Below are 25942 nucleotides of genomic sequence, written 5' to 3'. Positions count from 1 at the left end.
GGAGGTGCTGGAGGTACCGTTGCAGAGTTGACTGATGTCGCGCTGTCAGCGTCTTCCCGGGCTGGCTGGCTTCTGCAAGGAACAAAGAAGGACAAAGTGGAGTGGTTTCTCATCATTGTAAAACGTTACCTTCGCATGAGTTCTGTGTTCAGCCGCGCGGCCCTTGGGTCCGGCAGCCGCGGGTCCGGCAGCCGCGGGCGGTGTGTGTACAGAGGCCAGCGTTTCTGTATGTGCACAGCTGGCTGCTCGTTGTACTGTTTACTGCGATTCTAGGCAGAGTGGGAAAATCCTGTTTGTTCCTGATCATCCGTTAAAAACAGCAGGAAGGTGGAAGATGAGGACGGAGCGAGCGGAAAGAGTCTGGTCTGTCCGGGCCTTCTGGTCTCAGGAGGCCTCGTTAGAGGTAGAGATCGAGCTCCTCTTGGTTGCAGGCGTCCCAGAGGCAGGGCAGGGAAGGGCAGGTGCAGGTGGCGGGCCTGGATGTGGGGCCAAGCCGGCATCGCCTGGCATCCCCACCAGCTCCAGCGCTCGCGGGCTCGGGGCCCCAGCTGGCCCAGCCACCCCGCCGGTAACGGCTCTTGAAGTACTCCCTGCCCCTTCCACTCTCAAAGCGGCAGCAGAGGGATTCTTGCACCCACGGACAGATCTCAACCGCAGAGGGGTGTGAAGGAGGAGGTGTCAGAAACGGGGAGCCCTTTTGCGGTTATTCAAGTTTTTGTTGCCACCGTTTTAGGGAGAGGAGGTGACCTCTTACGAAGATGTTTTCCTTGAGGCGACTTTGCTGGCCCATGTGCTTTCATTCCTGTTTGCATTCTGATTCGCCCCTTCCCACAGACAGGAGCAGGCTAGTAAGCAGGATCCTGAAAGTGCTTGGGTGACCCGGGGTGGGGGTGGGGGTGTTGCTGTGGTGGGGGGTGGCGAAGGGGTCGGGATGAACTTGATCGAGAGCTCTTTGATTGGAGAGTGTTCTGACTTTGGAATCGCTTCATAGTTACTTAAGTTATTTCCCATCAGTCTGGGAGGAGGAAATTGCCAAGGTTAATCTGTTGTGACTGTTGATTTTCCAAAAATAAGTGGTTTCTCTCTGGTGACTTTTGACAGTAACTGGGTATCTCAGTCCTCCTCTTTTTTCTTTTTGAGTAAGATGCATCTCTATATAGAATGCAGAAATGGCAGGTAAATGGGCAAAATTTCCTCAAATCCGTTTATTTAGAACAGTTACCGAATGTGCACATCTACGCAGTGGCCGCGGCAGTCCCAGCGAGTGGTCTCGGCGCTGTCTGTTGGTCGTGTGAGGCGGCGTCATGGGAGTCTCATTTTGCAGATGAGGAAACAAAGGTGCGGAGGGACGGAGTCCTCTGCGTCCCTGCTGGGAGTCAAAAGACCAGGCAGCCCGCCCTCGGCCCTGGCTCCTTACTCGTTGTAGTATTACTGTGACAGTTTTCTTTTCTTTTTTAAAAATGATTTTATTTATTTATTTGACAGGGAGAGACACAAGAGAGGGAACACAAACAGGGGAAACCGGAGAGGGAGAAGCAGGCTTCCGGCTGAGCAGGGAGCCCGATGCGGGGCTCGATCCCAGCACCCTGGGATCATGACCGGAGCCGAAAGCCGATGCCTCAGGGATGAGCCATCCAGGCGCTGCTGACAGTTTTCTTTTGAGCTCTGGCGCTGGGGCTTTCAGGGGTCATATGCTAACAGAAGTGAGAGATGGAGACCCCTCCTCGCCCTTCATGTCTCTCCTGCCTCCCTTGGAAGGAGGTCGCCTGCAGCCCTGTGCCGTCCTGTCCCTGGGCACGAGCACCTGGGCGGCAGGTGTCCTGAGGGCTGTGCTGAGCACTGCAGAGGGCCCGCAGGTGCGGGAGCTGGAGGAGTTCTAAGCCGTTTACTCGAGAGGTCCTTGTCGCATGTCCATTTGCATTTCTATAATGAGTTAACTTGGAAAAAGTGTTCCTTGGTAGACATATATTGTGGCTCCGTCAGGAATGTAGCAGTCAGGGAATGGCGAAAGGAAAAGCGGATTCCCCAGTCCACAAGGCACGCGCCTCTGGGCTTGATTCCACTTGGGTTGGGAACTGCAGGACGAACCTGAAGGAATAAAATGTGCAGAGAGGAGAGGCCGCCCCGCTCCCCACCAAGGCTGTGTGCCATGGGACCCCGTGGCAGGCGGGAGGAGGCCCTGTGGCGCAGGCCCGGTTGTCGCGTGTCCGTTCCGCCCTTAGCGCTTCAGCAGTGTCCCGCGTGCGTTGGTGAGCGACGGTCCCACAGGTGGGGCTTCCCCACCTTCTGTGGGGGTTGTAGCCCTCTCGGAGCACTTGTGGTTCATTCCTCGGAACTGTGCTGGCGTCTGCTTACCGACTTCCCGCCGCAGCTCCGGGGACAGCAGGGATGTGCCTAGAACCCGACAGTGACTGCCTTCCAGGCAGCTTCCCACACTCCTTCCCGGAGGGCTCACGTCCTCAGACGCTTGGGAATTTGTGCCCTTTTCGCTTCTTCGGTGCAGATGTGTAAAACTAAATGAGGATGAGTCCGTCAGCATTCAAATACATTTTCATGTCACAATTTGTTTTCTCCTCAGTATATCTAAATTATTTGATTTTATAAGCACATTTAAACCAGAATTTTTTTTTAAAAAAACCCTACTTTTATATGTATATGCAGAGGGGATTTAAGGTAGGGGAGGTGGAAGAGAGACAAGGAGAGAGCGGCAATGAGTCTCACTTGGCTCGCTGCTTTTTTTACAATGGTAGGTGGCTTTTCTCAACTCTGGTAGTTTCTTTCTTTTTTTTTCCCCCCTCTTTTCTCTCTCTCTCTCTCTCTTTTTAAATTTATTTATTTGACAGAGAGAGATCGATCACAAGTAGGCAGAGAGAGAGAGAGAGAGAGAGAGAAGCAGGCTCCCTGCTGGGATCGAGCCCGACCCTGAGATCATGACCTGAGCCAAAGGCAGAGGCTCAACCCACTGAGCAACCCAGATGCCCCATTTCTTCATTTTCTTCAATTTATAGGAATCCAATAGGAAGGTAAATGGTAGCGACCTTTTCACTAGTATGGTTTTTTTCCCTTTTCTTGGAAATGAGGGTAAGACAGGACACCAGCCCCTGAAGTAGAAGGCACTTGAACCTTAAAATGCGGTGAGTCGTAAAGGCTGAGCTGCCCTCCATGGTCTAATTGTAAAAGAGGTCACATTGTCTGTGCCCAGAGTGGGCCTGGCCCTTCCCGTAACCTGTCCTCAGCAGGCAAATCTCGTTATGACAAATAGAAGGATTGGGAAGAAAAATTCATACTTTAGCTTGTATACAAATTTAACCTGAAAACAAGTTACAAAGCGCTAGGTTTCTTATTGTTGTTTTGTTTTTTTGAGTCGTCCTCACATACTGGCGACAGAATTGCTTCTCCTAGGGTGCTCATACTGTACGAGGCTCTCGTCCGTCGTTGGTCAGTAGCCATCTGAAGGTCAGAAAGTAGCTTGTTCTGGTTTGGGTTCTCAAGCATCAGATGTATCACAATGTATTTTAGACGTGTTTGTGATCTGTTCAGAAAATGATGAAAAATAAGTTGTCAAAGCAGAGTAGGGGGACGGAATGACTTAGGCACAGCAGCTGCATGTAAACAGAGTCATGCAGATCCGTAATGATGGAAACATCACCATGGTCATCTTTGAACGTGTTAGTTGTATTATTCACTCCCTAATCCCTAGAACAGGGGTCTGGGTCTCTATCCCTTTCAGAACGGTCCCAAACACCCCTTTTTATGTCATGGACTTAGTGTCCATGATTGATAGGAAATTTCAGGGACAAAAGCAACACTTAAAGGTGGGATCGTCTCCTCACAGCAATCTCTACATCTTGCTTAAAAATAACAGTACATGGATTTGCAAGACATTTGTCCATCTCCACCAGGCTTTTTCCATTGGTCTAAATGTGTGTTTTATTTTGTTTTAGATTACAAACTTCTTAAAATCAGAGCATACCAGTTAGGGGGAAAGTCACTGGGACTTAAAAGAGAGCTCTGTGTGTAAATATGTCCTCTGTGAATGCCAAGGGGTTGAAAACACAATTCTGAGCTTCATCAGAGAGCTTCATCAGAGGATTGACTGGTAGAAAGTTCTTCCAAATTCTTTGATGTTACTAAAGATATATCTTTCTAGTGAGTTTATGTTGAAATTAAATCTAACCGGAAATAACTTTTCAGTCCTTGGGTTAAAAATTGTTTCTTTCTGGCATTTCCTTTGGGTGATACCTTAATATAAGGATAGATGAATTAACTCAAGAGCTTTGAAGCAGAATTGGACACACAATACTTTGCTGGCTACTTTAGGAGACATTTTGATATTTTGTATACGTGTGTATAATTTAGTGTTGCTTTTGCCTAGTTGCTTGATGTGTTTTCTATTCCCTTCATACTTGTGGTCCTTAACAAGGAAGGAGGTCAGTGACATAATGCAGGTGTTCTGGGATCGTTACTATTTGTGATATATGACACTTACGGAGGCTTAACTTGTCTTTATTGTGGCAAAGACATTGCTGTGTGAGTATCCGGTTAGGCCGCCTCAGGCTGAACTTGGCCTGCTGGTTCTGGGGGCCTGGAGACAAGAAGACAGAAAGGTATGTGATTTGGAGCTGAGTGACATTTACTTGGCTTGCTGGTTCCCTGTTGTTCTTGTGTTTACAGAATCTCATGGTGAAGGCTCTTCGGGGTAACCTGGAGTTCTCAGGTGAAGACATGACCATGACCCCACCCGCTGCAAAGAGGCTGGTCTTCTAGGCCTGTGTTTCCTACTTTGAAACCACTTCCCTGAAGGCCTGCATTCTTTGGGTTGTTGGGGACATAAAACAAAAAGCCACTGAATGCTCTTTTCACAAATCACAGCCCGGTCTTCCCACCAGAGAAGCTTTTTATAATTAATTAAAATTTTTGGTGGCCAGGGCAGAAAATACCTTTTTAATTACATTTTAAAAATCCCAAATATATAAATGTGATTTTATGCACTTGTCACTGAATATAGCAGACGCAGTAATACAGTCACGTTAGCCTCCTCAAAATGAGTGTGCAGCAGGCTGAGTGCGGCCTTGTTGCTTTCTGTGATACTTTGTGAGTATACTTTGTGATACTTTCTGTGTACTTTGCTCGGAACTCCGGAACTCCGTGCTGTAGACTGTCCCTTAGAATGTCAGACTGCTTGGAGCGTTATGAACCGCTGGGTTGCCTCGCTAGGTGTGAGGCCCTTCCCGGGTGCTGTGTGCTCTGCTGCAGCCAAACTACCCTGGGAGAGGAGAGGCACAAGCCTGCCTTCTGATAGGGGATGGGGGCGCCCCCCCCAGGTGTTGCTTAGATAATTACCACACCAGGTCGGGGGTCAGATCCAGCAAGACTCTGGCCAAGGAGTGGGTCTGCTTGGAGCCTTCAGGAAGGTGAAGAATGTGTGGGCCTGTGTGTGGGCAGGGGAGGGGATGCTTGAGGCAGTGCGGGAGGGAGCAGAGGCCTGTGGAACCTGTGGGAGCGGATGAGGGAGGGGGTAGTGCATGGGGGCTCAGGGGGGTGCAGGTCAGCGCGATCGGATCATGGACTTTGTGCCATGTCAGGGAGTTTCAGTTTTATTTGAGGGCTCTGAGGAGCCAATGGCAAATGTTAGGGGAGTAAAATGATGAGGTGTGGGTTGCGGAGAGTGGCAGGATGGGTCAGAGGCAGTCCTGCAGCTCCTTAAGGAGACTGCTGGGGTGATCTACACGGAGAGATAGATGCCAGCCAGTGGGGTGGGGGAGCCGCGCTACTCCCGTGATGTGTGGAGCCCACAGGAGTGCTTGAGAGGATGGGAGTCGGGGGGGAAGCCTGGGTTTCTGGTCTTTCTGTTGGGTAGGTGGTTGGTGGGGCCAGGGACTGTGCTGGGACCCGTATGAGGGGGAGCAGGTTTATGGGGAGCAGGTTTGCGGGGCCCATGATGGGTACAGGCAGAGACGGCTGTGTCATAGGCATGCAGGTTGCCCCCATTTTCTTGACCCCTTTTGATGCCAGTGGTGGGTGTCTTCTGCTTGGCCATCAAGACCCACCATAGTCATCTCCAAGTCTGAACACTCAGGTGTTGCTTTCTCAAACAGACTGAGTGTAACACCGGCGCTCTAGTAGTTCATGTACAAGTCCCTCCCCTTCCCGCCAGAATGGCAAGTCATTGTATGCTGAACAAAGTTTCAACATCACTGATTTATACTGCATCTCTGTAATTGCACCTTTATTCTTTATAATAATCAAAAAGATCTGTACGTAAAGGAAAAGGAGAATTACAATATAGCTTTATTTTTCAAAGCCTTTTGCAAGAATGGTTTTGGTCTGCATTAAAAAATATGAAGACATAAGAATTTTTTTCTCTTCTATTTTGATAGAGGGCAAGGGTGCTAACATATATGAAATGTTTATTGTAGTGATATTAAACATGATTTCTTTTAGCTGTCAATCTTGGATGATTTATTCTACATCAAATCATTTAACAGTGACCAAACTGTATCAGTTATATCTTTGTGGTTCATTTGATAGAAACTACATTTCTAACTAGCTTTCCTGAGAGGCTGTTTCTTGATGTAAAGCAAGCCTTATTTGGAGTAGGTAGCACAGAACCATAAGCAGGTGTGTGTGTGTGTGTGTGTGTGTGTGTGTGTGTGTGTGTACATGTGGCTTGGAATGGGTGACTAGAGTCTCAGAGCACAGTGGGGGAGCTTTCCCTAGAGGTATCTCTTGATACTGCTAGAGGTACAGACAGATATATGTGTTCTTTCTTTTGGCATTTGGCAAACAACAGCGTAAGGTTTCTCTGGGTTTAGCCCTGGCTGGTCCTTGGGGATACGAAGGTGAACAGCACACCTGGGCACATGGTTCTTTTTAGGTCTATGAGATTGTAGGAAGGTAGAATCCCCTTTTATGATACTACTACTTTTTTGACTATTAAGATACTCCCTTCCATTGGTCTGTTAGCTGTGGTTTTTAATTAAATTCTAATGCATAACTAATATATAATTAAATCATCAAACATTAAAAACTCATTTCATTTACATTAAAATATATGTAATAGTTCAAAAATATATTTTGTTATGGTGTTTTGGTTATTTTGGTTTGCCCTCTGTGTTTTGTGCTCAAGACATTAAAAAGCCAGCACCATTTTAAGTTGAAATGCCCTTAACTTCCTTGGATCAATCAAACTTACACTACTTTTTACTTCCTTAAAGAAATAGGTTATTGCTTCTAAATTTATGTGAAGTAATATATTATGCAGTCTGACAATTACTACAACCATGAAGGTTTAAGTGAAAATTATAATACTGCACTATGAAACCCCATCTGTATTCCCGTGTGGTGGTCTGTGAGCATGCCTATAGGCTTGATATAAGTATTTAATGTGCTTCGTATACATTTTATAAATATTACATATGTGTGGATTGTGGTTGTAGATTTACATAAAAATATGAACATTACATTATATTTTGATTTTTTTGAGCCTTAACAAAAATGACATTACTGTCATTTGATTTATAACCTCCTTTCCCCCTGAACGTTTTTCATGGAGGATCCAGGCTAGTTAAAAACGCTTCCTTCCTGCACAGCGCTAGTCTGACTGCTTGCCTAGTTGAAGCCCTCGATAGCGCAAACACTGCACGCCATGCACCAGCGCTCCCTGTGATCTGTGACTAATCCTGCAGGCACTGCAGAGAAAGGTGAGGGAGTCGGAACTGCGGACGGGCTGCCTGGAAAGGGTGACGTCACCCCCACTTGCGCAGGCGCAGGCGCGGTGTGGCGCCTCTGATGCAGAGATTTATCATCCTGCTCTTTGTGCTCAGGGCGCTTGTGCGCGCGCTCGTTTCCCCTAAATAAACTAATGAGTAAAATTGGGTAATTACCACCGAGACTTGGTACTAATAGTAACCCTCCAGCTTACGGGAGTGTTCCCTTTTGTTGTGGTTTCAGAATGCTGCTGTATTTATTAACACGTTATTACTGCTACAACCCGTGTTTCTGAAGGTGGAGAATTTTAGTTTTCAGTTACTCCCACTTTCGATCCTCCCATCGAGTAAGGAAGTAGGGCAGCTGACAGGCAAATGAGGCCTTTGAAAATGGATGAAGGGCACAGTTTGTCTTGTGGATTGTCTTTCAAAGACAAATCCCAGGGCAGGAGGTGAGGCAGACGGTTCAGAACAAGGCATCAGTTCATCCCGTTCAGCCCAAATGGTCAAGAGAGAACTGTGGTTTTTCCTAAGACTGTTTTTACCTAAAAAAAAAAAAAAAAAAAGAGAGAGAGAGAGAGAGAAAAGAAAACCCAAACCTTTGACTAGTTTAATTTGACGATTACATAAAATTTCAAATTACTAATAACTGCCAGTAGTCCTGGGAGAAATAAGGGATTAAAAAAAAAAAATGATCCTTTAAGAAAAATGACTTCTTAGTTTAAAAAGCTTAAATTTGATTCATTTTTACCTCATCTGACTTATTTCACCTTAATTTTTTTGAACTTTATATAAAAAATACTATCAGAATGTGCTGTATAAAAGCTTTTTCTCATTGTAAAACTATTTCCTTGGTGCTCCCCGCCCCCCCTCCTTAAGTAAGAGAACTTGGGGTTGTTTCTTTTCTGTTTGTTTGTTGTTGTTGTTTTTAAAATCCGATATGGAAAAGAGACCAAATGAATGAGCGTTATGGTCCGCAATGATTCAGCCCAAAAGGCATTTGTTAGCAGTAACAATACAGTACCTACTCACAGAGTCTCAGGGTAAAAAATGAGAAATTGATTTGACCAGGGGGGTGTTAGATAGCCGAAGTTTGAGACCATTGATTCAGCTAAAAGATTGTCCATTGCTGAATGCTAACTTGTGGAATATTTCTTCTCAGGGCAGAGGTTAATTTCCTTGTTATAAATATAATACATACTATTGGAGTGGCTGTTTGAAAACACTGAGCTTATATTTCATAAACCTAAAATACAAAGTGCTAAAGGAACATTGGAGTGTTTGAGTAGGGGCTCAGGGGCAAGAAACTGGAGAAGTATGTTCATTCATTCATTCCTTCACTGATTTATTCATTCATCCATTCAGCCGTCCTGTGTTTGTTGACTGCCTGGTGCCTGGTCCTGTCTTAGGCATGTGGTATATGGCAGGGAAGAAAGGAAACCCATCCTCTGGTTAGCAGGACAATTTAGAGGAAGAGAGAGAAAAACTCTCCTCTTGATGGGCAACATAATGCTTGTCATTTTAAGAAATATGAGCAATTCGGAAGCAGGGGTGTAAAGTATCCCCCAGATTGACATGCTTCTGAACCAAATAGCAATTTAAAAGGTGATAATAGGGTGTGCCTGGGTGGCATAGTTGCTTAAGTGGCCGACTCTTGGTTTCAGCCCCAGTCATGATCTCAGGGTCATGGAATCGAGCGCCGTGTTGCGCTCCGTGCTCAGCATGGGCTGTGCTTGAGATTCTCTCTCTGTGCCCCTCAGCCCCTCCTCATGCTGTCTCTCCCTCTCTCAAAGAAAATTCTTAAATATAAATAAATAAAAGGTGATAACAGAATCAGTTTTGGCAAGTATATGTGAACCTTTGAGTTGGGATGTTTTTAAATGAATATATTAAATCCTCTAAGTATTCAAATTTTATTTTTTGGAAAGTACAGAGATAATTACTAGGCTCCGACTTCACATTTATTTTAACAATGGTAACATCTGATTTTTAACCCATACTCCTTTCTCTTCAGTATCATTTGACAGATATTAATATCAAGATGTTTGAGTAATGACAGATGTTACCATGTAGATATTCCAATCAGGTTTCTTGTAGACTTGGCTCAAAAGAGTGGTCGTTGCATGTATTTTAGAGCTCCCCTGGGAAACATCCTCTGCACCTTCAAACGAGCCTTGGCTGACTCCATCCTTACGCTCTGGTCACTATCTCCTGAAGCTAGCCGTTTGACTTAATTCACGTTGGCTTCTTTGTCTAAGGTAGGGAAACACTTTAAATTGTAACAAGAATCTAGTCTGCCTTTCTGCACTCTAGTTAGGCTCTGTGTAATTTAAAAAGTATCTAATTTAAGAAATGGGTAGAACTAAATGTCCTCTGACTTTGACCTCTCCTTATCATTTTTAAGCTGCTTTTCTTTTCGTGGAATTTTATGGAAAGTCTTTCTCTGGCACCACCTTTCACCTGTTAGTGCATTTTCAAAGTCTCTTGGTGGCACTTAGAGGTAAGACTGCTGCTGGCTCGTGGTCTGTGACATAAAGATGTGGTCTGAGACATCAGAGTCATTGCCCCAACGTGGCATTTGCCATCCCTTTCTCTCCTCAGGCGCATGGGTGGGGGAGGGGCTGTGTGTTTATAAGGATAGTCCTGGAGCGTATCCTTTTGATCTAAAAGTTTAGACACCATGGCTAGTTCCTTTAATGCACAAGATGGAACACAGTAGGAGTTGTCTTATCTGCTGTATAATCTAGACTCACTGGAATAGCACAGAAGCCATGTATTTGGATTTTTTTTTCTTTTTGTAATAATTGCACACTCTGCTTTCATAAATCGCTCTTCGGGGCATAGAACTGAATCTGCCTTTTTGATCTGAGGATATTTCATGGCTGAGTTCTGCCTGCTTTTTATTAAAAGTTACGTGATATGTTTAATTACTTTTATGGTATGTGTACATGCTTCTTTACTTAACCTTTTGCTTATGGGATGTATTTTTTTTTAATGGAAATGAGATTAAAGATAATAGCTGGTGACTGTCATAATAGTCACAAACTCAGTCTCTTTGTGGTTAGTTTCATACTTCTGCTTTTAAAAGTTTTCTATTTTAAAAGTTTTGACGATTTTAATGAAATTCCCGTCTCTTTTTCTGTGATATATTCAACAAAAAGACTGTAGTAAAACTGTGAAGACTTCATATTCTACCCTATGTTTGGACATGTACGTATATCACAATAGAAATGTAACATACTCTAACACTGGTTTAACTCTGGATTTATGTGCCTTTGCTCCTCTAACAAGACTGTGAGTCTTACTTAATTTAGGGGAGAAATGCAGGAACTGATAGGCCTCAAGTAACTCTAGGTTTTAGAAACTGAAACATGGGAGTGAGTCTGTGTTTTCTGGTGGGTCAGAGGAAATTGAGATTTTCGCTGCGAGCTTGTGTTTACTTCACCTTGTTTTCATGTCCGTGAGCTGTGCATCCCGTGGGGCGGCCCGGGGCAGCTTCCGTCACCCACTCTGTAAAGGGTGGTAATAAATGGCTTTTTTCAGAGAGTCAGCTGGAATTGCTAAGAACGCTTTGGGATTACCACGTAAGTCATGTAGTCCTCTTATGAGGGGCCGGCACTGGGCTTGGGACATTCTGCGTGCTGAGGGTTGTGTGAGACGGGGGAGACCCTCAAGTGGGGCTCGATTTCTGTGTCTGGGGCCCAGGACCGCGGTCAACAGCGGTCCTTCTCGGAGGGCTTAGCCGTGTCCTGGCCAGGATGTCTGTGGGGACAGAGACCATGTGCAGATGGGGAAAAGCGTATGTTTTCCTAACTGATAGCAGCAGGAGGGGGATCCTCTTTTCAAATCCCTGGAGCTTGGGATCCACAGTCAAGGCTCAGTCCTTCCTACTGTTCTGTCATTCGATTTCCTCCTCTTTGGTCCAGGTTTCCAGCACCCCTGGCCGCTTGTGGGATGTTGCGCCGTAGGTATATTTATAAGCTTGTCGTCACACACAAGGGCCGCCGTGCTGCCCAGTTCCTCCTTGCGTTGCCCTGCTGACACCTCTAGATCGCCCCAGGGGGCACTGAGATGTAATCTGTCCTTGTGGATGCGTCCGGTGAATTACCAGCGACCGCTGACACTAGATTGCATCCATTCAAGAGCTTTGAAGGAACCTTCAGGATGAAATTGCAGAACTCTTGGCTCTTGTTTGGCCTTTTATAAATAGCCACTGTTTTTAAAAGCTTGGTGTGTTGCCAGCACAAAGCTTGGTATATTGGAAAGCAAAATGGCCCGATGATATAGAGCTGTGGGTTCTGTGTTGAGCCCTTACATGACCAGAGAGGTCATGCTGCCGTATCTTCTGGACCTTGGGGTCCTCCTCGGGATGTGTTTGCTGCTGTCTTTCTGCAGCGTCTCTGGTGATGGTCAGTATCGTGGCTAATACTGTGAAAACTGGGTTCTTGGTACACAGGAGAGATTGATTTTGTCATTCTTTGCTGGTCTGAATGCTGTATTGCGGGGGTGGGTTCTGTTACATCCTCCTCAAAATGCTAATTTTGTCATCGTTTGCTTACTCTGGCAGGCTGCTAATCTGGGGGGACTTGAGCTACGAACCCCATCTCCTGCTGTGGGCCCTAGCACGAATCTCAGTCAGACACTCTGTCTTTAGCCTGGAGCTTGCCTCCTACAAGCGAGGCTCAGGGGAGAGCCAGAGATTTGGGCCAAGATTATATACAGAATTTGGGGCTCCCCCGCTCCTTTCCACGATTCTCCTCAGCTGCTGAGGTTGCCCCAAGCTGTGTCTGGTTCTTGTGTTGGCAGCTCCATGAGGCTTAGCCTGCGCCCTGTCCTCACGCTAAAAGCCCCACCTAGCACTCCCAGTGCCATTCCCTTTTGCCCAAGCACGTTGCCCTGCTCTGGGTCACTCTGCAGCCTTGAGACTGCTCACTTTTTTTTATAGGTTTCCTCTGTGGCAGGCAGGCCTGGTCCCCCAGGGGCTGCTCAGACATGTCACGGAAGACCCCAGGTCACTGAGAGAGAGCTTTCCCTGCTCTCCCAGTCCAAGCTACCGTTCTGGAGCATTCCTTGTACTGTTTTGGCACAAACAAACAGGAAAATAGTGATGGGGCAGTGGTCTTTTATTTTTCTTAGAGATTACTCAGCCAGTGATGATATTTTCTTGTTTTGATGAGGATGGCCAGCATCCTGAACCTAGATTTCCTGTTTGAGACCTCCGGGAGGAACATCCCGAGGCATTATTAGGAGCATGAACATTTTTGACCCCAGACTCCCATGTGGGCCTTTGCCCTGGTGAGCCAAGCCAGACACGTTCAGGCTTCGAGAATTCCTTATCTTGGATGTTGGCTTGGCCTCAATTGCTTACTTCGTGCTTCTCTTCCATGATCTATCTCTCCACTTGCCTTTGGCAATATTGGTTGTGGGGAGAGCTAGTTTCACAGTGAGAAGAGGGTCTCAGCTGCCTTCCGAAGCAGGTGGCACTGGGCCATCTTACCCCAGTAGCCAGTGACATTCCTCCAGGGGGACATGACCCAGAAAGCCTGGAAGGATAGAGCCTAAAGGGAGCTGTGGTCAGTCCCCGGCTATTTATAATCCCTGCTCTCCTCACTGCCACCGTTTATTTTTAACCACTCTGGACTCTGGGAGGAGGAGGAGGATGCCGAGTTGGAGGGAGCTTTGAGTGCCCCCTAGAGGCATCAGTGTTTAAAACATGATACCGCTGCTTTTTATGCATTCATCTACAGGATCCAGACGAAGGATTTTGAAACGCTCTGGACTGGTTTCATATCTTGTGTTTTTGGGGACCAGATCTTTATTGCCACAAGTGGCCTGGAGCCTGCTTGGTACCGGAACCTTTGGGTCTGTGTGCAAATCCCTGTTTGACATTAAAATAGAAAATAATTCTGTGATAATTCTTTCCTTCATAGAATTCAGATGCTTTGAAATGCTATTTCTAAAGCTGATTTAATGGGTGTGAGTAAGCTGCTGTGTTGGCACTGGATAGATGGGGTAAGAAGTTTAAATGTCATTCAAGCAACCTAGTAACTCGAATTTCTCCTTATGTATTTCAGGGTTTCGAAAAAATGATGAAATGAAAGCTATGGATGTTTTGCCAATTTTAAAGGAAAAAGTTGCGTACCTTTCAGGTAAAGTTGGAACTTTCTAATCTGCTTACTGTTTCTTCTGCTTCTGATACAGTGCCAAGAGTCTGAAATACCATACTAACTCACCTGCCACACACATAAAAACACTGTGTTTCAGTAGATCTTTGACTGCTTTATTCTTATAGCATTTTCCTGAGAAAGCAGTGCCCAAAGTATTTTCTCCTAGTGGGTAGGCACAGTATAAGTCAGATGGCACTGGGGAGTAAGATATGTTTGTGCCTGTCACTTAACAGACATTTGATGTTTTTCCTCAATTAAGTAAAACAACTGATGGTTCAAAAGTTTAAAAGTCCCTCATCTGGGCGCCTGGGTGGCTCAGTCTGTTAAGTGTCTGCCTTTGGCTTAGGTCATGATCTCAGGGTCCTGAGATCGAGCCCTTGCTCAGTGGTGGGGTGGGGCAGAATCTGCTTCTCCCTTTCCCTCTGCCTGCTGCTCCTCCTGCCCCTCCTGCCTGTGCTCTCCTCTCTGTCAGATAAATAAATATCTTTTTTAAAAAAAAAGTAAAAGTCCGTCATCTTCCTGGAAGAGATGGGAACATGGCCTTAGTGGGTGTGTCCCGAATTCCTTGCTTTGGTTTCTTGTCCCCTCACCCTGGAGTTCCTAGAATCCGTGTTACGGACTGTGAAAGTCCTCGTGATCTCTGCCAACTGGTTCCTCCGCTTCCCTGTATAGCCTGGCCCTTCGGGGTGAGGACAGTCTCAGCCAGTCTCTCGGGCTTTGGGGCACTAGAGGGTCCACCTTTGGCTTTTTGGGGCTGTTTTTTTGAGGGCTCCCTCCTAGATGAACAGAAGAGCCATTAAGAGTCTTACCTTTTTGGCCCCAGTTCACTTGTTACAAAACAAAGGTCTGCAGAGTTTTCTGCTCTGTTATAGCAGGAAGTGAATGTGTGGATTGTCACATACTTTCAGACAGTCTTCCCGGATATGTTTCCCCGATAATTTTTTATCTTTCTCAAGCAGGCGTAATATACTGATCTGATGTCTCCTTTTGAACACATTTTATTTTAAACGTATAACACTGCCAGCTGCTTTTATATGTTGGGTGTGTCCCCTTGGCTGTGGAACGGGGCTGTATTTAGGACAGCGCTCCCCGCGGTGCTGCTGCTAATCTCACCTTGACGGCCAGTGGTGTTTCCTGGCGTCCCTCCTAAACTGTTTGATGATTTGGCTCAAGTGAGTCTAATTCAGAATGCATTTGGACTGTTAATAGAAGCTCACGGAAAGAAGAGGTTGCTTTTGGTAGTTGGGAATACATGCTGCAGAAAATGCCCCTCCTGGCTTCTGTTACACGGAGTTTTGAAAGTAGGCTTTGCGCGTTCCTAATCACTTAGTAACAGACTGCATGAGGCGGACTCGTGCCGCACTTTGTCAACTCCTGATTTTGTAGTTTGCAGATGGATTTTAAAGTTATAATAGTGAAAAGACTCTGTTTATAAATGACAGAGGCATCCGTAGGAGGGCCTAGAGCCAATTCCAGATGTTCCGCAGTTTTTTTTTTAATGTCTAAAGTCTGCATCTGTGGTGAGAGCACTTGCTTCTTTGGTTAAGCATCCAGAGACGGGCATGTCCAGAGCAGGGGAAGGTTAAGGTTGATGATTTTTATTTGTACTCATTTTCTCTTGGGCATTTAATACAGAATGCCTCATTTGATGTCATTTTTGTCCAAGTCATTATCAGAATTAAAACTGTTTACCTTTTAACTATTCGAAGAAATAAAATCATCAGTCTTTCAGAGTTTGTCAGGACTCTTTACTCAAGCCTTGAATTCCGCAGGGTTAATTAAAGTTGGATCTCTGTAGTGGGGAGGGAAGTTGTGCCCGGCAGCAGACTAATCTGGAACCATTTTTTCAGTATTAGAGATGGTGGGACTTTTGCCAGTTGTGTTGGTTAAGTGAAGTTGGTAGCTGCCACTGCATTTTTATAGTATTTCCTACTTTATGATCAGAATTGGCACGTTATGTTAGCCGATGTAATTTGTTGATTTTTTTTAGGCTTGCTGTTACTTCGTTTAGGAAGGGAAAAGGAAGAAAACCCACTAAATTAAAAACAAATTCGTTACTTGCATAGTGATTTCTTTGTGTGTGTAAAAGGTTTACAGTGAAGCAATAAATCTTTGAAAAATTTATACCTCTGATCCTGATTTCTAAAATCTGGTTTTTTGAGATATAATTCACAACCATAAAATCTACCCTTTAAACATGTATGCTTCAGTGGATTTTAGGGTGTTCACAAGGTTGTGAAACTATCACCATGGTCTAATCCCAGAACACTTTGATTACCTTCAAAAGAGCCCCATGCCCAGGGCCATTTCCTCTACCACCTGGCTCGGGCAACTGCTAATCTACTTTTCTCCTCTCAGCCCATTTTTTTTTTTTTTTTTTTTAATATTAGGGGATATTTATTGTGGTACGTTTGTAAAAGCTATCTGTATGAATAGCTTTTAGTAAATCTAAGTGGAATAACTAGGGCTTTGAAAAAGCAGGCCAAGAGATCAGCGATTCCTTGAGATACTTATTCGGTCAAAAGCTCTTAAAAACCCAGTGGGGATTCTTTGAACTTGAATATTTTTGATTCTCAGTCTCATCTCCAGGTACTGTAGAAAGCAGTCCTCACCGCATATAGGTAAGACAGCAAAGTCCTTCCTAACTCCTGCAAAGTCCTACAGGTAAAACCTGACTTCATGCTTCAGGTCAGAAGTAGGGGCAGTAAAAGAAGTGTTTGATAGTTTATATTTAACATTTTATTTAATATATATGTTGATGTGTTATTTATATTGTAGTGTGGATATCATCTATGTATATAACTATATATACATATATATGTATATATATAAAATGTCAGCCTTGTGCCACTAGGGGCTAGGGTTTGGGCGCCAAAAGAACTCACAGACTACCATCAGAATTAAGAATGCTTTTTTCCCCCTTAACTTTTTAATCAAAAAACATTTCAGCATCCAAAAGGAGAGAGAATATAGTATAATGAATTTCTAGGAACCATGGTTCACTTCAATAATCTTGTCATTTGTATGCCTGTAAAAGCTTTAGGAAAAAACCTCAATACCATTAAGAGACCTAAAAAATGAGTAGTAATTTTTTAATTTAAAAAAAAAGTCCAATTCAAATTTTCCTGTTTGTGTCATAATTTGTTTCACAGGATATACATGGCAGTTGGTTGATCACTCTGTTTCTGAATCTGTAGGTTCTCACTCCTTCTCCTTCTTTTTGTCTTATCCCCTTATGTTAATTATTAGGTGAGGAAACTGTGTGTTTTCCTGTAGATTTCTCTACATTTTAGCTTTCGCTCGTTGCACTCATGGGCGGCCATCTAATATATTCTCCTTCCCCTGTTGTTTCCTATAAACTGGAAGCTGGGTCTTGAGGCTTGATCAGACCTAGCTTAGATTTTGTAGGAAGAAGGCAAAAATCCTTAATAGGTGGTGGCAGATAGTCCTACTGGGAGTTTTACTGGGGAAGTCTGGCTGTTTCTTTTTTATAATGTCAGGCATTCATTGACAATCATGGTTTAGAACTAGTATTTTCTCACAGTTGCAGAATAGTGACATTCTGATTATTTCCTTTCTTCTTCATCAACTTAAATATTTTATAAAAAGAAATGTCCCATTGGGGCGCCTGGGTAGCTCAGTAAGTTGTTAAAGCCTCTGCCTTTGGCTCAGGTCATGATCGCAGGGTCCTGGATTGAGCCCCACATCGGGCTCTCTGCTCAGCGGGGAGCCTGCTTCCTCCTCTCTCTCTCTGCCTGCTTCTCTGCCTACTTGTGATCTCTGTCTGTCAAATTAAAAAAAAAAAAAAATTAACTTAAAAAAAAAAAAAGGTCCCATCATCAGTTTTGTCGTTATCCTGAGAATACAGTTAATACAAGAAAAGAAGGTTAAGGGGCGCCTGGGTGGCTCAGTGGGTTGGGCTGCTGCCTTTGGCTCAGGTCATGATCTCCAGGTCCTGGGATTGAGCCCCACATCGGGCTCTCTGCTCAGCAGGGAACCTGCTTCCCTTCCTCTCTCTCTGCCTACCTCTGCCTACTTGTGATCTCTCTCTGTCAAATAAATATATAAAATCTTTAAAAAAAGAAAAAGAGAAGGTTAAATGATTGATTCTTATCCTTTACCAGTTTTTGGTCTAATGAAAAATGACCAATAATTATTTCAGACTGATTAAAAAAAAAGAACCTTTTTCTTTTTAATGTTTGATGTGTTTCAATTGATTGCCAATTTTAAAATATCTCTTATGGAGTTAAAATTTTCTCTCTTTGATCCAATGGTAGTGTCTTCAGATTGGCTCCTGAATCCGTGCAGTGCAGCCCTACAGGTTCTCTTTTTGCTGATGAGACAGGATGTTTCCGGCCCAGCTCGTCTGTCCCTGTTCCGCATCAGGAGACAGCCATCTCTCCAAAGTGTGCTGGCTCTTTTGCGTGGGAGAAAGGCGCAGGGTGCTAGGGGAGCTCTCTATTCCTGGCTGGGTCACTGTTTCTGCGCTCTTCAGTGGACACATCTAGGAAATACGTTTGTAGATAACTTTTTTTAAGTAGGATGTCATGACTTCATAACTAAAGTTTCTAATTCAGATTTAGATTTACAGGTATTTTTCTTTGACTTTATATTTGTATCTCTTTTTCCTTATACTAAAAATCCGCATTCCTACCCTCCTCAAGGTAATTGCTTATTCACATTGTAATACTGATTTTATTGCCACGCAGTGACTACCAGATGTCATCTAATATTTCTGTTGTCCTAAGGGTATATGCCCCTAGGAACATATGGTCCTGTTACCGTTCTTTAAAATCACATAGAATAGCTCCTCTCTGTGTGGGTCAAGTTCCTGCCAACTTGAAACTCCAGATCATATGTTTCATTTTGTTTTTATAGTTTTAAAGCTTAAAAAAAAACCACCTAATCTTGCATCAGTGTTAAGTAAAATGTGTACATCATTCCAGGATTAAAAACTAGAAAAAAAATAAAAGTACAAAGAAATGCAGTTTTTTTTTACCCTGCCTCATCGACCCCATGCCTTTCCTCCATCAAAGGAAACCTTTTTTGTTTTTGTTTTCTGTAGTTTTTTTTCTTGTAAAACAGGAGCTCTCTCCTCCCTCCCCAAGATAAACAGTCATATATTTATGGACCATTTTCTCTGCTTACAGTTTCATTTTAACAGTTTTCTGGAGAACAGAGTATTAGTACATACAGAGATGCCACATTGCTTTTACAGTTGTTTAAACTGGATTGTGGGTATATAGCATATTGGTTCAGTTGGCTGCCTATTGATAGACATTTGGATTGCTTTTTCAGAAGGAATTTTTGGGGTGGGGCAAGGTGAAGATCATTCACCTTTGCAAGTGTGGGTGTTGACGGGAGTGTGGGTTTTGATTGCCCAGAGGTTTGCTGTTAGTACTGGGGCTTTTGACCATAGTTCCTCTTGTTCCAGTTTTGCCGAGTTCTTCATTTTCTGGAAAGAGAAGGGGACACCGCCCATCCATCTTGGAGATTCTTGTTAGTCCCTGGCACTGTCTGAGGTGACGGTGACAGACCAAGACCAGAAATTGCCAGAGGCTCTCCAAGTGCCCCATCAAGAGTACCCTTAGAGTCTTCCTTCCAAATACTAGTTCTCAGGACGGGGCTGCAGGAGGCGGGCGTGGGAGGGTACTGGGCTGTGGAGCTGCTCCTTGGTCCCTCCTAGAGCAGTGGCCTGGTGTTCACCTTTGTAACAGAGTTTTCTTAGTTGACAGCAGCCTTAATAGTGGCAGCCATAATTTCTCCTTCACAAACCGTGCCTTTTCAGAGCTTCCTTTATAAAGCTCTGCTTTTCATGATCAGTGAGTTAGACTGTTCTTTGGGCAGGGGCTGGAGCATAAAGAATCATTTTCCAGATTGTATTGTAATCAAGAAATTCAAACAAGGGCCATACAAGACAAATACAGTTGGTTCACTGAGATCGACCTCATACTCCTCAAAGCAGGTATGCCTGCCTTTGAAGAGAAGGATGAAAGCTGAATTTTTAATTGATTTAAAGAAAAAGGGGCAGCTCTGAAGCTAGCTGCTTCTGTGGTCATTCTGCACTGTGCTGCTCCAGAGCCCAAGTGCCCTGGGCTTTCCCCTTTCAGAAGACGAAAATAAGCATCACTGGGTTTGAGGAAGGGTCACGCAGATGGCTGCAACCATAATGCAGGACTTTCTCCGCTTTCTTTCTCATGTTGACAAGAACCTCCAGTGTGTGTGTGTGTGTGTGTGTGTGTAAAACATTTGAGGGGAGGAGAGAGAGAGAACACAGGTGGGAGGGGCAGAGGGCGAAGGGGAGAGAACGTCAAGCAGACGAGTTGATGCTGAGCACAGAGCCTGATGCCGGGCTGGATCCCAGGACTCCGAGATCACGACCTGAGCCGAGATCATGGCCTGAGCCTAAATCAAGAGTCAGACGCTTAACCCACCGCTCCCACCCTGCGCCCCCCCCCCCCAGCCCGTGCCCCTGCTGGGCGTCCCTACCTCTGTGTTTCTATAGCAAAGTTCATCAGGCACGTCTGTTTTTAACTTCCTGATCCCAATGATAGGTATTTCGAATTACCTTTGTGTGGAGTACAGATGAGGAATCCATTCATTCAGCTGGTCTGTATCGAGTACGCTCTTTGTTCCGGTCTCTTCCGAGGCCTCACAGGTGTGTACTGACGTCCGTGAATGAGCAGACAAGCCTGCCTCCGTAGAACTTCACAGACAAAGGAAAAGACTGCGTCAATCAGATGATGTACTAGAAGGGGAGAGATGCCTTGCAGGGATATAATGGGGTATGGGGAGAATTGTAAGAGTTGAAAATAAACAGTGTCATTATGAACAAAAACCACACTTTCTGTTTGGTTTGGTTTAACTAAAACAGCACTTGGACAGGCAGCTAACCCTTGACGAGCTGCTAGATTTGATGACAGGCATGGAGCAGCCCAGAGGCTGTGCCGCTCTCAGATGTACTGGACGTTGGTAGGTGCAGGACACGGATTTCTTGCCCTTTTCAAGACGGAAACCCAGGCGCTGGGTTTCCCGTCTGTGCCGCGCGACTGCCGTGTGTCCCACTTGCCTCGCTCTGGGGCTGCAGGTGGACATCACATCCGTTCGAGTGTATCCGGCAGACGAAGCTTCCATGAGCTGCAGCCTCACTCCTGTTACTGGCTCCGGAACGAGAACTTTCAGGCGGTCACTCTTTAGCTTCACAGCCTGGGCAGCATTCATTTGTGTGCCTTCCCGTTTGTGACGTTGGCACTGTGTTAAAGCTTGGCGAATGCATCTGTGGTGTTGACTTCAGGCTCCTCAAGGTTCAGAGACCAGGATGCTTTGAACTAATACTGTGTCTCTTCAGGTCTTAGGTTTTTCTTTTTTAAACCTCCCTGGGAGGGTCAGCAGATGGAGATTGGGCACCTGCCTGTCACTGATGGTGACACAGCACAGGTCGGAAGATGAGCCCTGATGCAGGGAGGTTAGCAAGTGGAGGCCAATCATTAAATTATTTAAAAAAAGACTATGCAGTTTTTACTTCATAAGTGATTTTTGATGACGTTTTAACTATTGTAGTGAGTTTTCTGGAGCTCTGTTCTGCGAAAAGGAAAAAAACAAGGTGAATTTTTTTTTCTTCCTCTTAAAAGTCAAATTGGGGTTTATGGAAGCTTTTCTTTAGGACATAAGTGAGAGCCTGTTTGGTGGATGAGCTTGCTGGCAGCTCCCAGGGGACACCTTATTAGCGCTACCAGCTGGGGGGACTCTCTAGTTAAAAGGTGAAGCGGTACAACAGGTAGGACCTGTGCACACCCTTGCGTTTCCTTCTCACTTCTGTGTGAGCCGATGGCTGCGTGCGGTGTGCACACCTGTTGATTGCCTGCGTGAGTGTCTTTGATGGGCAGGCTTTGGATTCTATTTTTCATACCCACGTGGAGCATTCCTTTGCTTGCTTGGTAAGATATGATGACCCCAGAGGGAGGAGGGTCGAGCATGGGTCATTGTCATCTAGTCTCCCTGCTGAATCAGATATTAACGTTGCATTTAAAAAATTCAGAATGGTGGTCCAGACAAATGTTAGATGCTATTCTGTTTATCAAAAGTGGGGTGAGTATTTTAACCCAAATATCATACTGTATTTTTAAGAGCTCAAATTTTTGAAAAATACGGTGTTCCAATACATTTTTTTGAAGATTTTATTTATTTGAGAGAGTAGGACAACCGGGGGCAAGGGAGAGAGAGAGAAGCAGACTCCCTGCTGAGCAGCGAAACCGATGCGGGCCTTGATCCCAGGATCCTGGGATTATGACCTGAGCCAAAGGCAGATGCTGAGCTGAAGGCAGACACTTAACTGACTAAACCACTCAGGCTCCCCCAAACACAGTATTTTTCGATCAAGGAGACTGAGTCTCTTTTTGGAAAGTATCAAAGATGTTCGGAGATTTTTAAAAAATACTGAATTGTTGCCTCTTTTATCTTGGGGATAAGAGTTATTCCCCCAAAACTAGGGCCATTGATTTGACCCTAAAAGTACTGTCTGTTATTTCAGAAGATTACATTCTGGCATTTATAACAGAACTGCTGCTTACTTTAAATAGTACCTTTCATTCATTGAAAAGCTCAGGAACCATCATTCAGTTGTCCTGACATTTCACTACTTTAGAGAGATTTAAAGCCACTAGTTTGAAAATTTTTCTTAAGTTTTTATCAGGGCAAAGAACCCAACTATAACGATGTGAAATAGTCTTCTTGTTTTTTTTTTTGTTGTTTGTTTGTTTTTTGTAGTTTCATTTATTTATTTTAAGTAATCTCTGCACCCAACATGGCATGCAAACTCACGACCCTGAGATCAAGAGTTGCATGCTCTTCTTAGGAGGCAGTTTCCCCCCACCCCTGCCCCCGTCTTTATTTAAGCACTTTGAGCTTTAGTATCTTTAATTATAAAGCTGGAAGGATAAAACCTTGACAGGGTCAATGTGCTGTTGAAATCAGAGCACATGTAAAAGACTTGATACCATACCTAGCATGTTATCAGTGGTTGTGGTTTTGTGTTGTTCCCATTTAATACACGAATTACTGGATTTATAATTTAACACTTTTCTAGACTGCATGACCTAACAGTACATGTGGATCATTTTAGTGTTCAGAATCAAAATTGAGTTTCATTATTGTTCAGCGGGATTATTAATCATTCTAGGAAATTGTGAAAATCCATATTGGTGAAATATGTTTTTAAAATACCAACATCTTGTGCTGAATCCTTTCTTGACTTTTCTAAAAGGAGAGAATCCGGTTTTCTGTTGTTAGTGTTTGCTTGCTTTTTAGTTTTACCTCTGCTAATGAAGTAAATAAGATGAGAAAATAATGAGGGGTTTCATGCTGTGACTTGAATTTTATGGTCTTACTGCTCTACCTCTGAGGACATATGACCAGAGCTGTGAAATGAAGGAAAGATCCTCTTGGGGAGGCTAGATTTTCCTCCTCTGTTTTATTTTCTGAAAACATTGGTGGAGTAATAGAATACTTCTGGAAATTTCACCAGAAGTATTCAGTGATACCCACAGGCCTCATGAGGATTGTATGTGTGTTCATGAGGGTTACATCTGCCAAGACAGTCCCCTGACATTTATACTTTGTATGTGATGTAATTTTTCTAAACTCAAGCTAATTTAGTTCTGTTTTAAAATTCTTAAATGCTAGTCTCTCTGTCTGTGTGGCTCTGTGTGAGAGGTTGGTGAGGCTTGACCACTCGGGTCAGGTGCTGCTCTCAGGAGAGGACGATGCCCTCGATCCCAGATGATGAAGGTCATGGTTGGCATAAAGTTTGAAGTCCTTTCCCGTTTTCAAGACTTAAAACCCGATGTAGTGGGCGCCTGGGTGGCTCAGTGGGTTAAACCTCTGCCTTCCTCTCAGGTCATGATCCCAGGGTCCTGGGATCGAGCCCCAGCAGGGAGCCTGCTTCCCCCCTCTCTCTGCCTGCTTGTGATCTCTGTCAAAAACAAACAAAACAACAACAACAACAACAAAACCCTGATGTGGTTTTTAGCAAAGAGAGCTTAGAATGCTGGGGCGGGAAGGAGGGGGTGGTGTGGGAGGGCAAACGGGAGGGCCTAGAAAGGCGGAGGCGGCCGCGGTTTCAGGGGAACGGCGCCCACCTGCGTGGACACGTTCTCCACCCCTAAAAGTGACGCTGGAGGGGACCCACGGGAAGGTACAGTCGGCGCCTTCTCTCACGGCTTCCACATGGCGGATGGCACTCAGGCCTGTTGTCCGGAGTCCGGGGAGGGGACGGACGCGGCCCCGGGTCCCAGCCCGGTGTCCGCCCAGAGCCCGACGCTTGCCGCTTGCACGCTCCTTCCTGGCCGCGCAGCCGGCGGGGAAGCGCGCGCGGGCGCCTGCGAGTCGCGGTGCACCCGCGGGGCCCGCGCAGTCCTGTGCGCTCGCCGGCGCCTAAGCGCGCTCCGAATGCTGTTTTGCAGGTGGCAGAGACAAGCGGGGAGGCCCCATCCTGACGTTCCCGGCGCGCAGCAACCACGACAGAATACGACAGGAGGACCTGCGCAGGCTCATCTCCTACCTCGCCTGTATCCCGAGGTGAGTCGCGGGCGCCGCGGGGCTTGTCCCTGTTGGGGCCGACCCAGACCGGACACCGCGCCGCCGGGAGCAGCCGCGCGCCGGCCTGGGGTCCACGCCGCCCGCCCAGGGCAGACCGGGCTCCGGCTCCTCTGCCCTTCGCTCCGTTTTGTGACCGTTCTGTCACGCTGACGACACGTGGGGGTGTGGGGGCGAGAAGGTACGCGCCTCGCTTGGAGAGCGTCGTTGGGGGGCGGCGGGGCCGGGAGGAGGAGGTGGCCCCCAGGCGGACCGGCCTTGGGGACTCTGAGGCCGCGACGCCCCGCGGGACCAGAAACGGCGGCGGCTGTTGCCGATGGTACGTGTCTGCCTCCGTGTCCGCTTCAGTTTCTGGGAAGCGGCCTCTGCGCTTGTGGCGTAAGGTCTGTGAGGCAGCGCGGGTCTTGCCCAGCTGCTGGGCCAGGGGCGGCAGCGCCATTCAGTCCGAGACCCCTTCGTGACGGGGCGGTCGTTCGCGTGCGTGCTGAGGAGACGCGAGTCGGGGCGAAGCCTCGTCCTCCTGGTGACTTTGGAACCGAGCATCCTGCTGGGATGTGGCCGAGCCGCTGGGCGCGCCCGCAGGGGGACCCGCGCGTCTGGCCGGGGGCGCTGGCTTCCCTGCGGGGACTGGCACTGCTGATGGCTTCTCGGAGGCTGAGGGCCCTGCGTTGCACCCGCCACGGCACGCGGGCTGGGACACTGCTGGCCCCCTTGGCCGCCCCAGGCAGGGAAGTCACAGTGTCCCGCTGTGACCCCGCCCGGCCGTGGCCGGGGCAGGTCCGCTTGGGCTGTTGACTGTCCGCCCTGTTGACGCCTGTTCGGGCGCCGTTTCCGAGAAAGCCACCACTTTGCATCGTCCGTGACTGCGCGATGCAGCCCTGCGTGTATCTGCGGGAAGGTTCGCTCTCTCCCCGCACTCCGGTGTTTGCTCGGGCAGTTGAACCGTTGAAACCAGGGGGTTAGAAAGGGCTTCAGAGGTTCTGTACTACTCACTGTCATTTCTGAAGAACAATCTAGTTGGTGACGACCACTTCGGGAGCTCTGTGTGTTCGGTACTGTGCTGCTGATGGAAGAAGAAACCGAAGCACAAGGGACGGTGTCAGAATCTCTGCCAGTCAGAGATACTTGTCATACAGTGTAACTGTGGAACGACTGTATATAATTGCGGCCACTGGCTTTCCGGCCTAAAAATCTCGATGGATTGTAACTGTTAAAAACTTCTTCTATTTCATTGATAATGTAAAACATTTGATTTAGGTTGGTGTAGATCATCGGGATGATCTGCCTGAGCCTACAAAACTTCATTATGATGAGCATACACAAAAGTAGTGAGAATAACACAGCAGACGTCCACATACCTGTCATCCGGCGTCAGTGATGACCAGTCAGTGTCGCCAGTCTTGTTTCTCTCTAAGTTTCCCCTGTAATAAAAAGAGTCCCAAGCCTCCTATCATTTCACTTAGAAATAATAAG

At 46.0% G+C, this 25942-nt stretch overlaps 1 protein-coding gene and 1 long non-coding RNA gene across 5 annotated transcripts in view; one reads left to right on the top strand and one right to left on the bottom strand.

Moving 5' to 3' along the window:
• Positions 1-3316: 3316 nt before the first annotated feature.
• LOC116587064 lies at positions 3317-25632 on the bottom strand. 2 transcript variants are annotated; one of them, XR_004284289.1, is made up of 5 exons: positions 25463-25632; positions 20445-20582; positions 7925-8254; positions 4490-4585; positions 3317-3532 (listed from the first exon to the last, which is right to left on the bottom strand). It is a non-coding gene; the product is annotated as an uncharacterized LOC116587064 (long non-coding RNA). The 2 variants fall into 2 exon arrangements; XR_004284288.1 differs by lacking the exon at positions 4490-4585.
• The window catches only part of TRIO (trio Rho guanine nucleotide exchange factor), a 224702-nt gene continuing 212479 nt past the window's right edge, over positions 13720-25942 (top strand). For 2 of the 3 annotated variants that reach the window (XM_032337739.1, XM_032337740.1), the window contains exons 1-2: positions 13720-13858; positions 24337-24451. In XM_032337739.1, the coding sequence (XP_032193630.1) occupies positions 13735-13858; positions 24337-24451 (239 nt within the window). In that variant the 5' untranslated portion in view covers positions 13720-13734. The remainder of the gene's footprint in view (positions 13859-24336; positions 24452-25942) is intronic. The other variant, XM_032337741.1, reaches the window with a different exon arrangement.

The sequence above is a fragment of the Mustela erminea genome, chromosome 3 (genome assembly GCF_009829155.1).
Source record: "Mustela erminea isolate mMusErm1 chromosome 3, mMusErm1.Pri, whole genome shotgun sequence".
Classification (NCBI taxonomy): Eukaryota; Metazoa; Chordata; class Mammalia; order Carnivora; family Mustelidae; genus Mustela; species Mustela erminea.
Note: the sequence above shows the minus strand (reverse complement) of the source record. Positions and strands in the feature narration are given on the sequence as shown.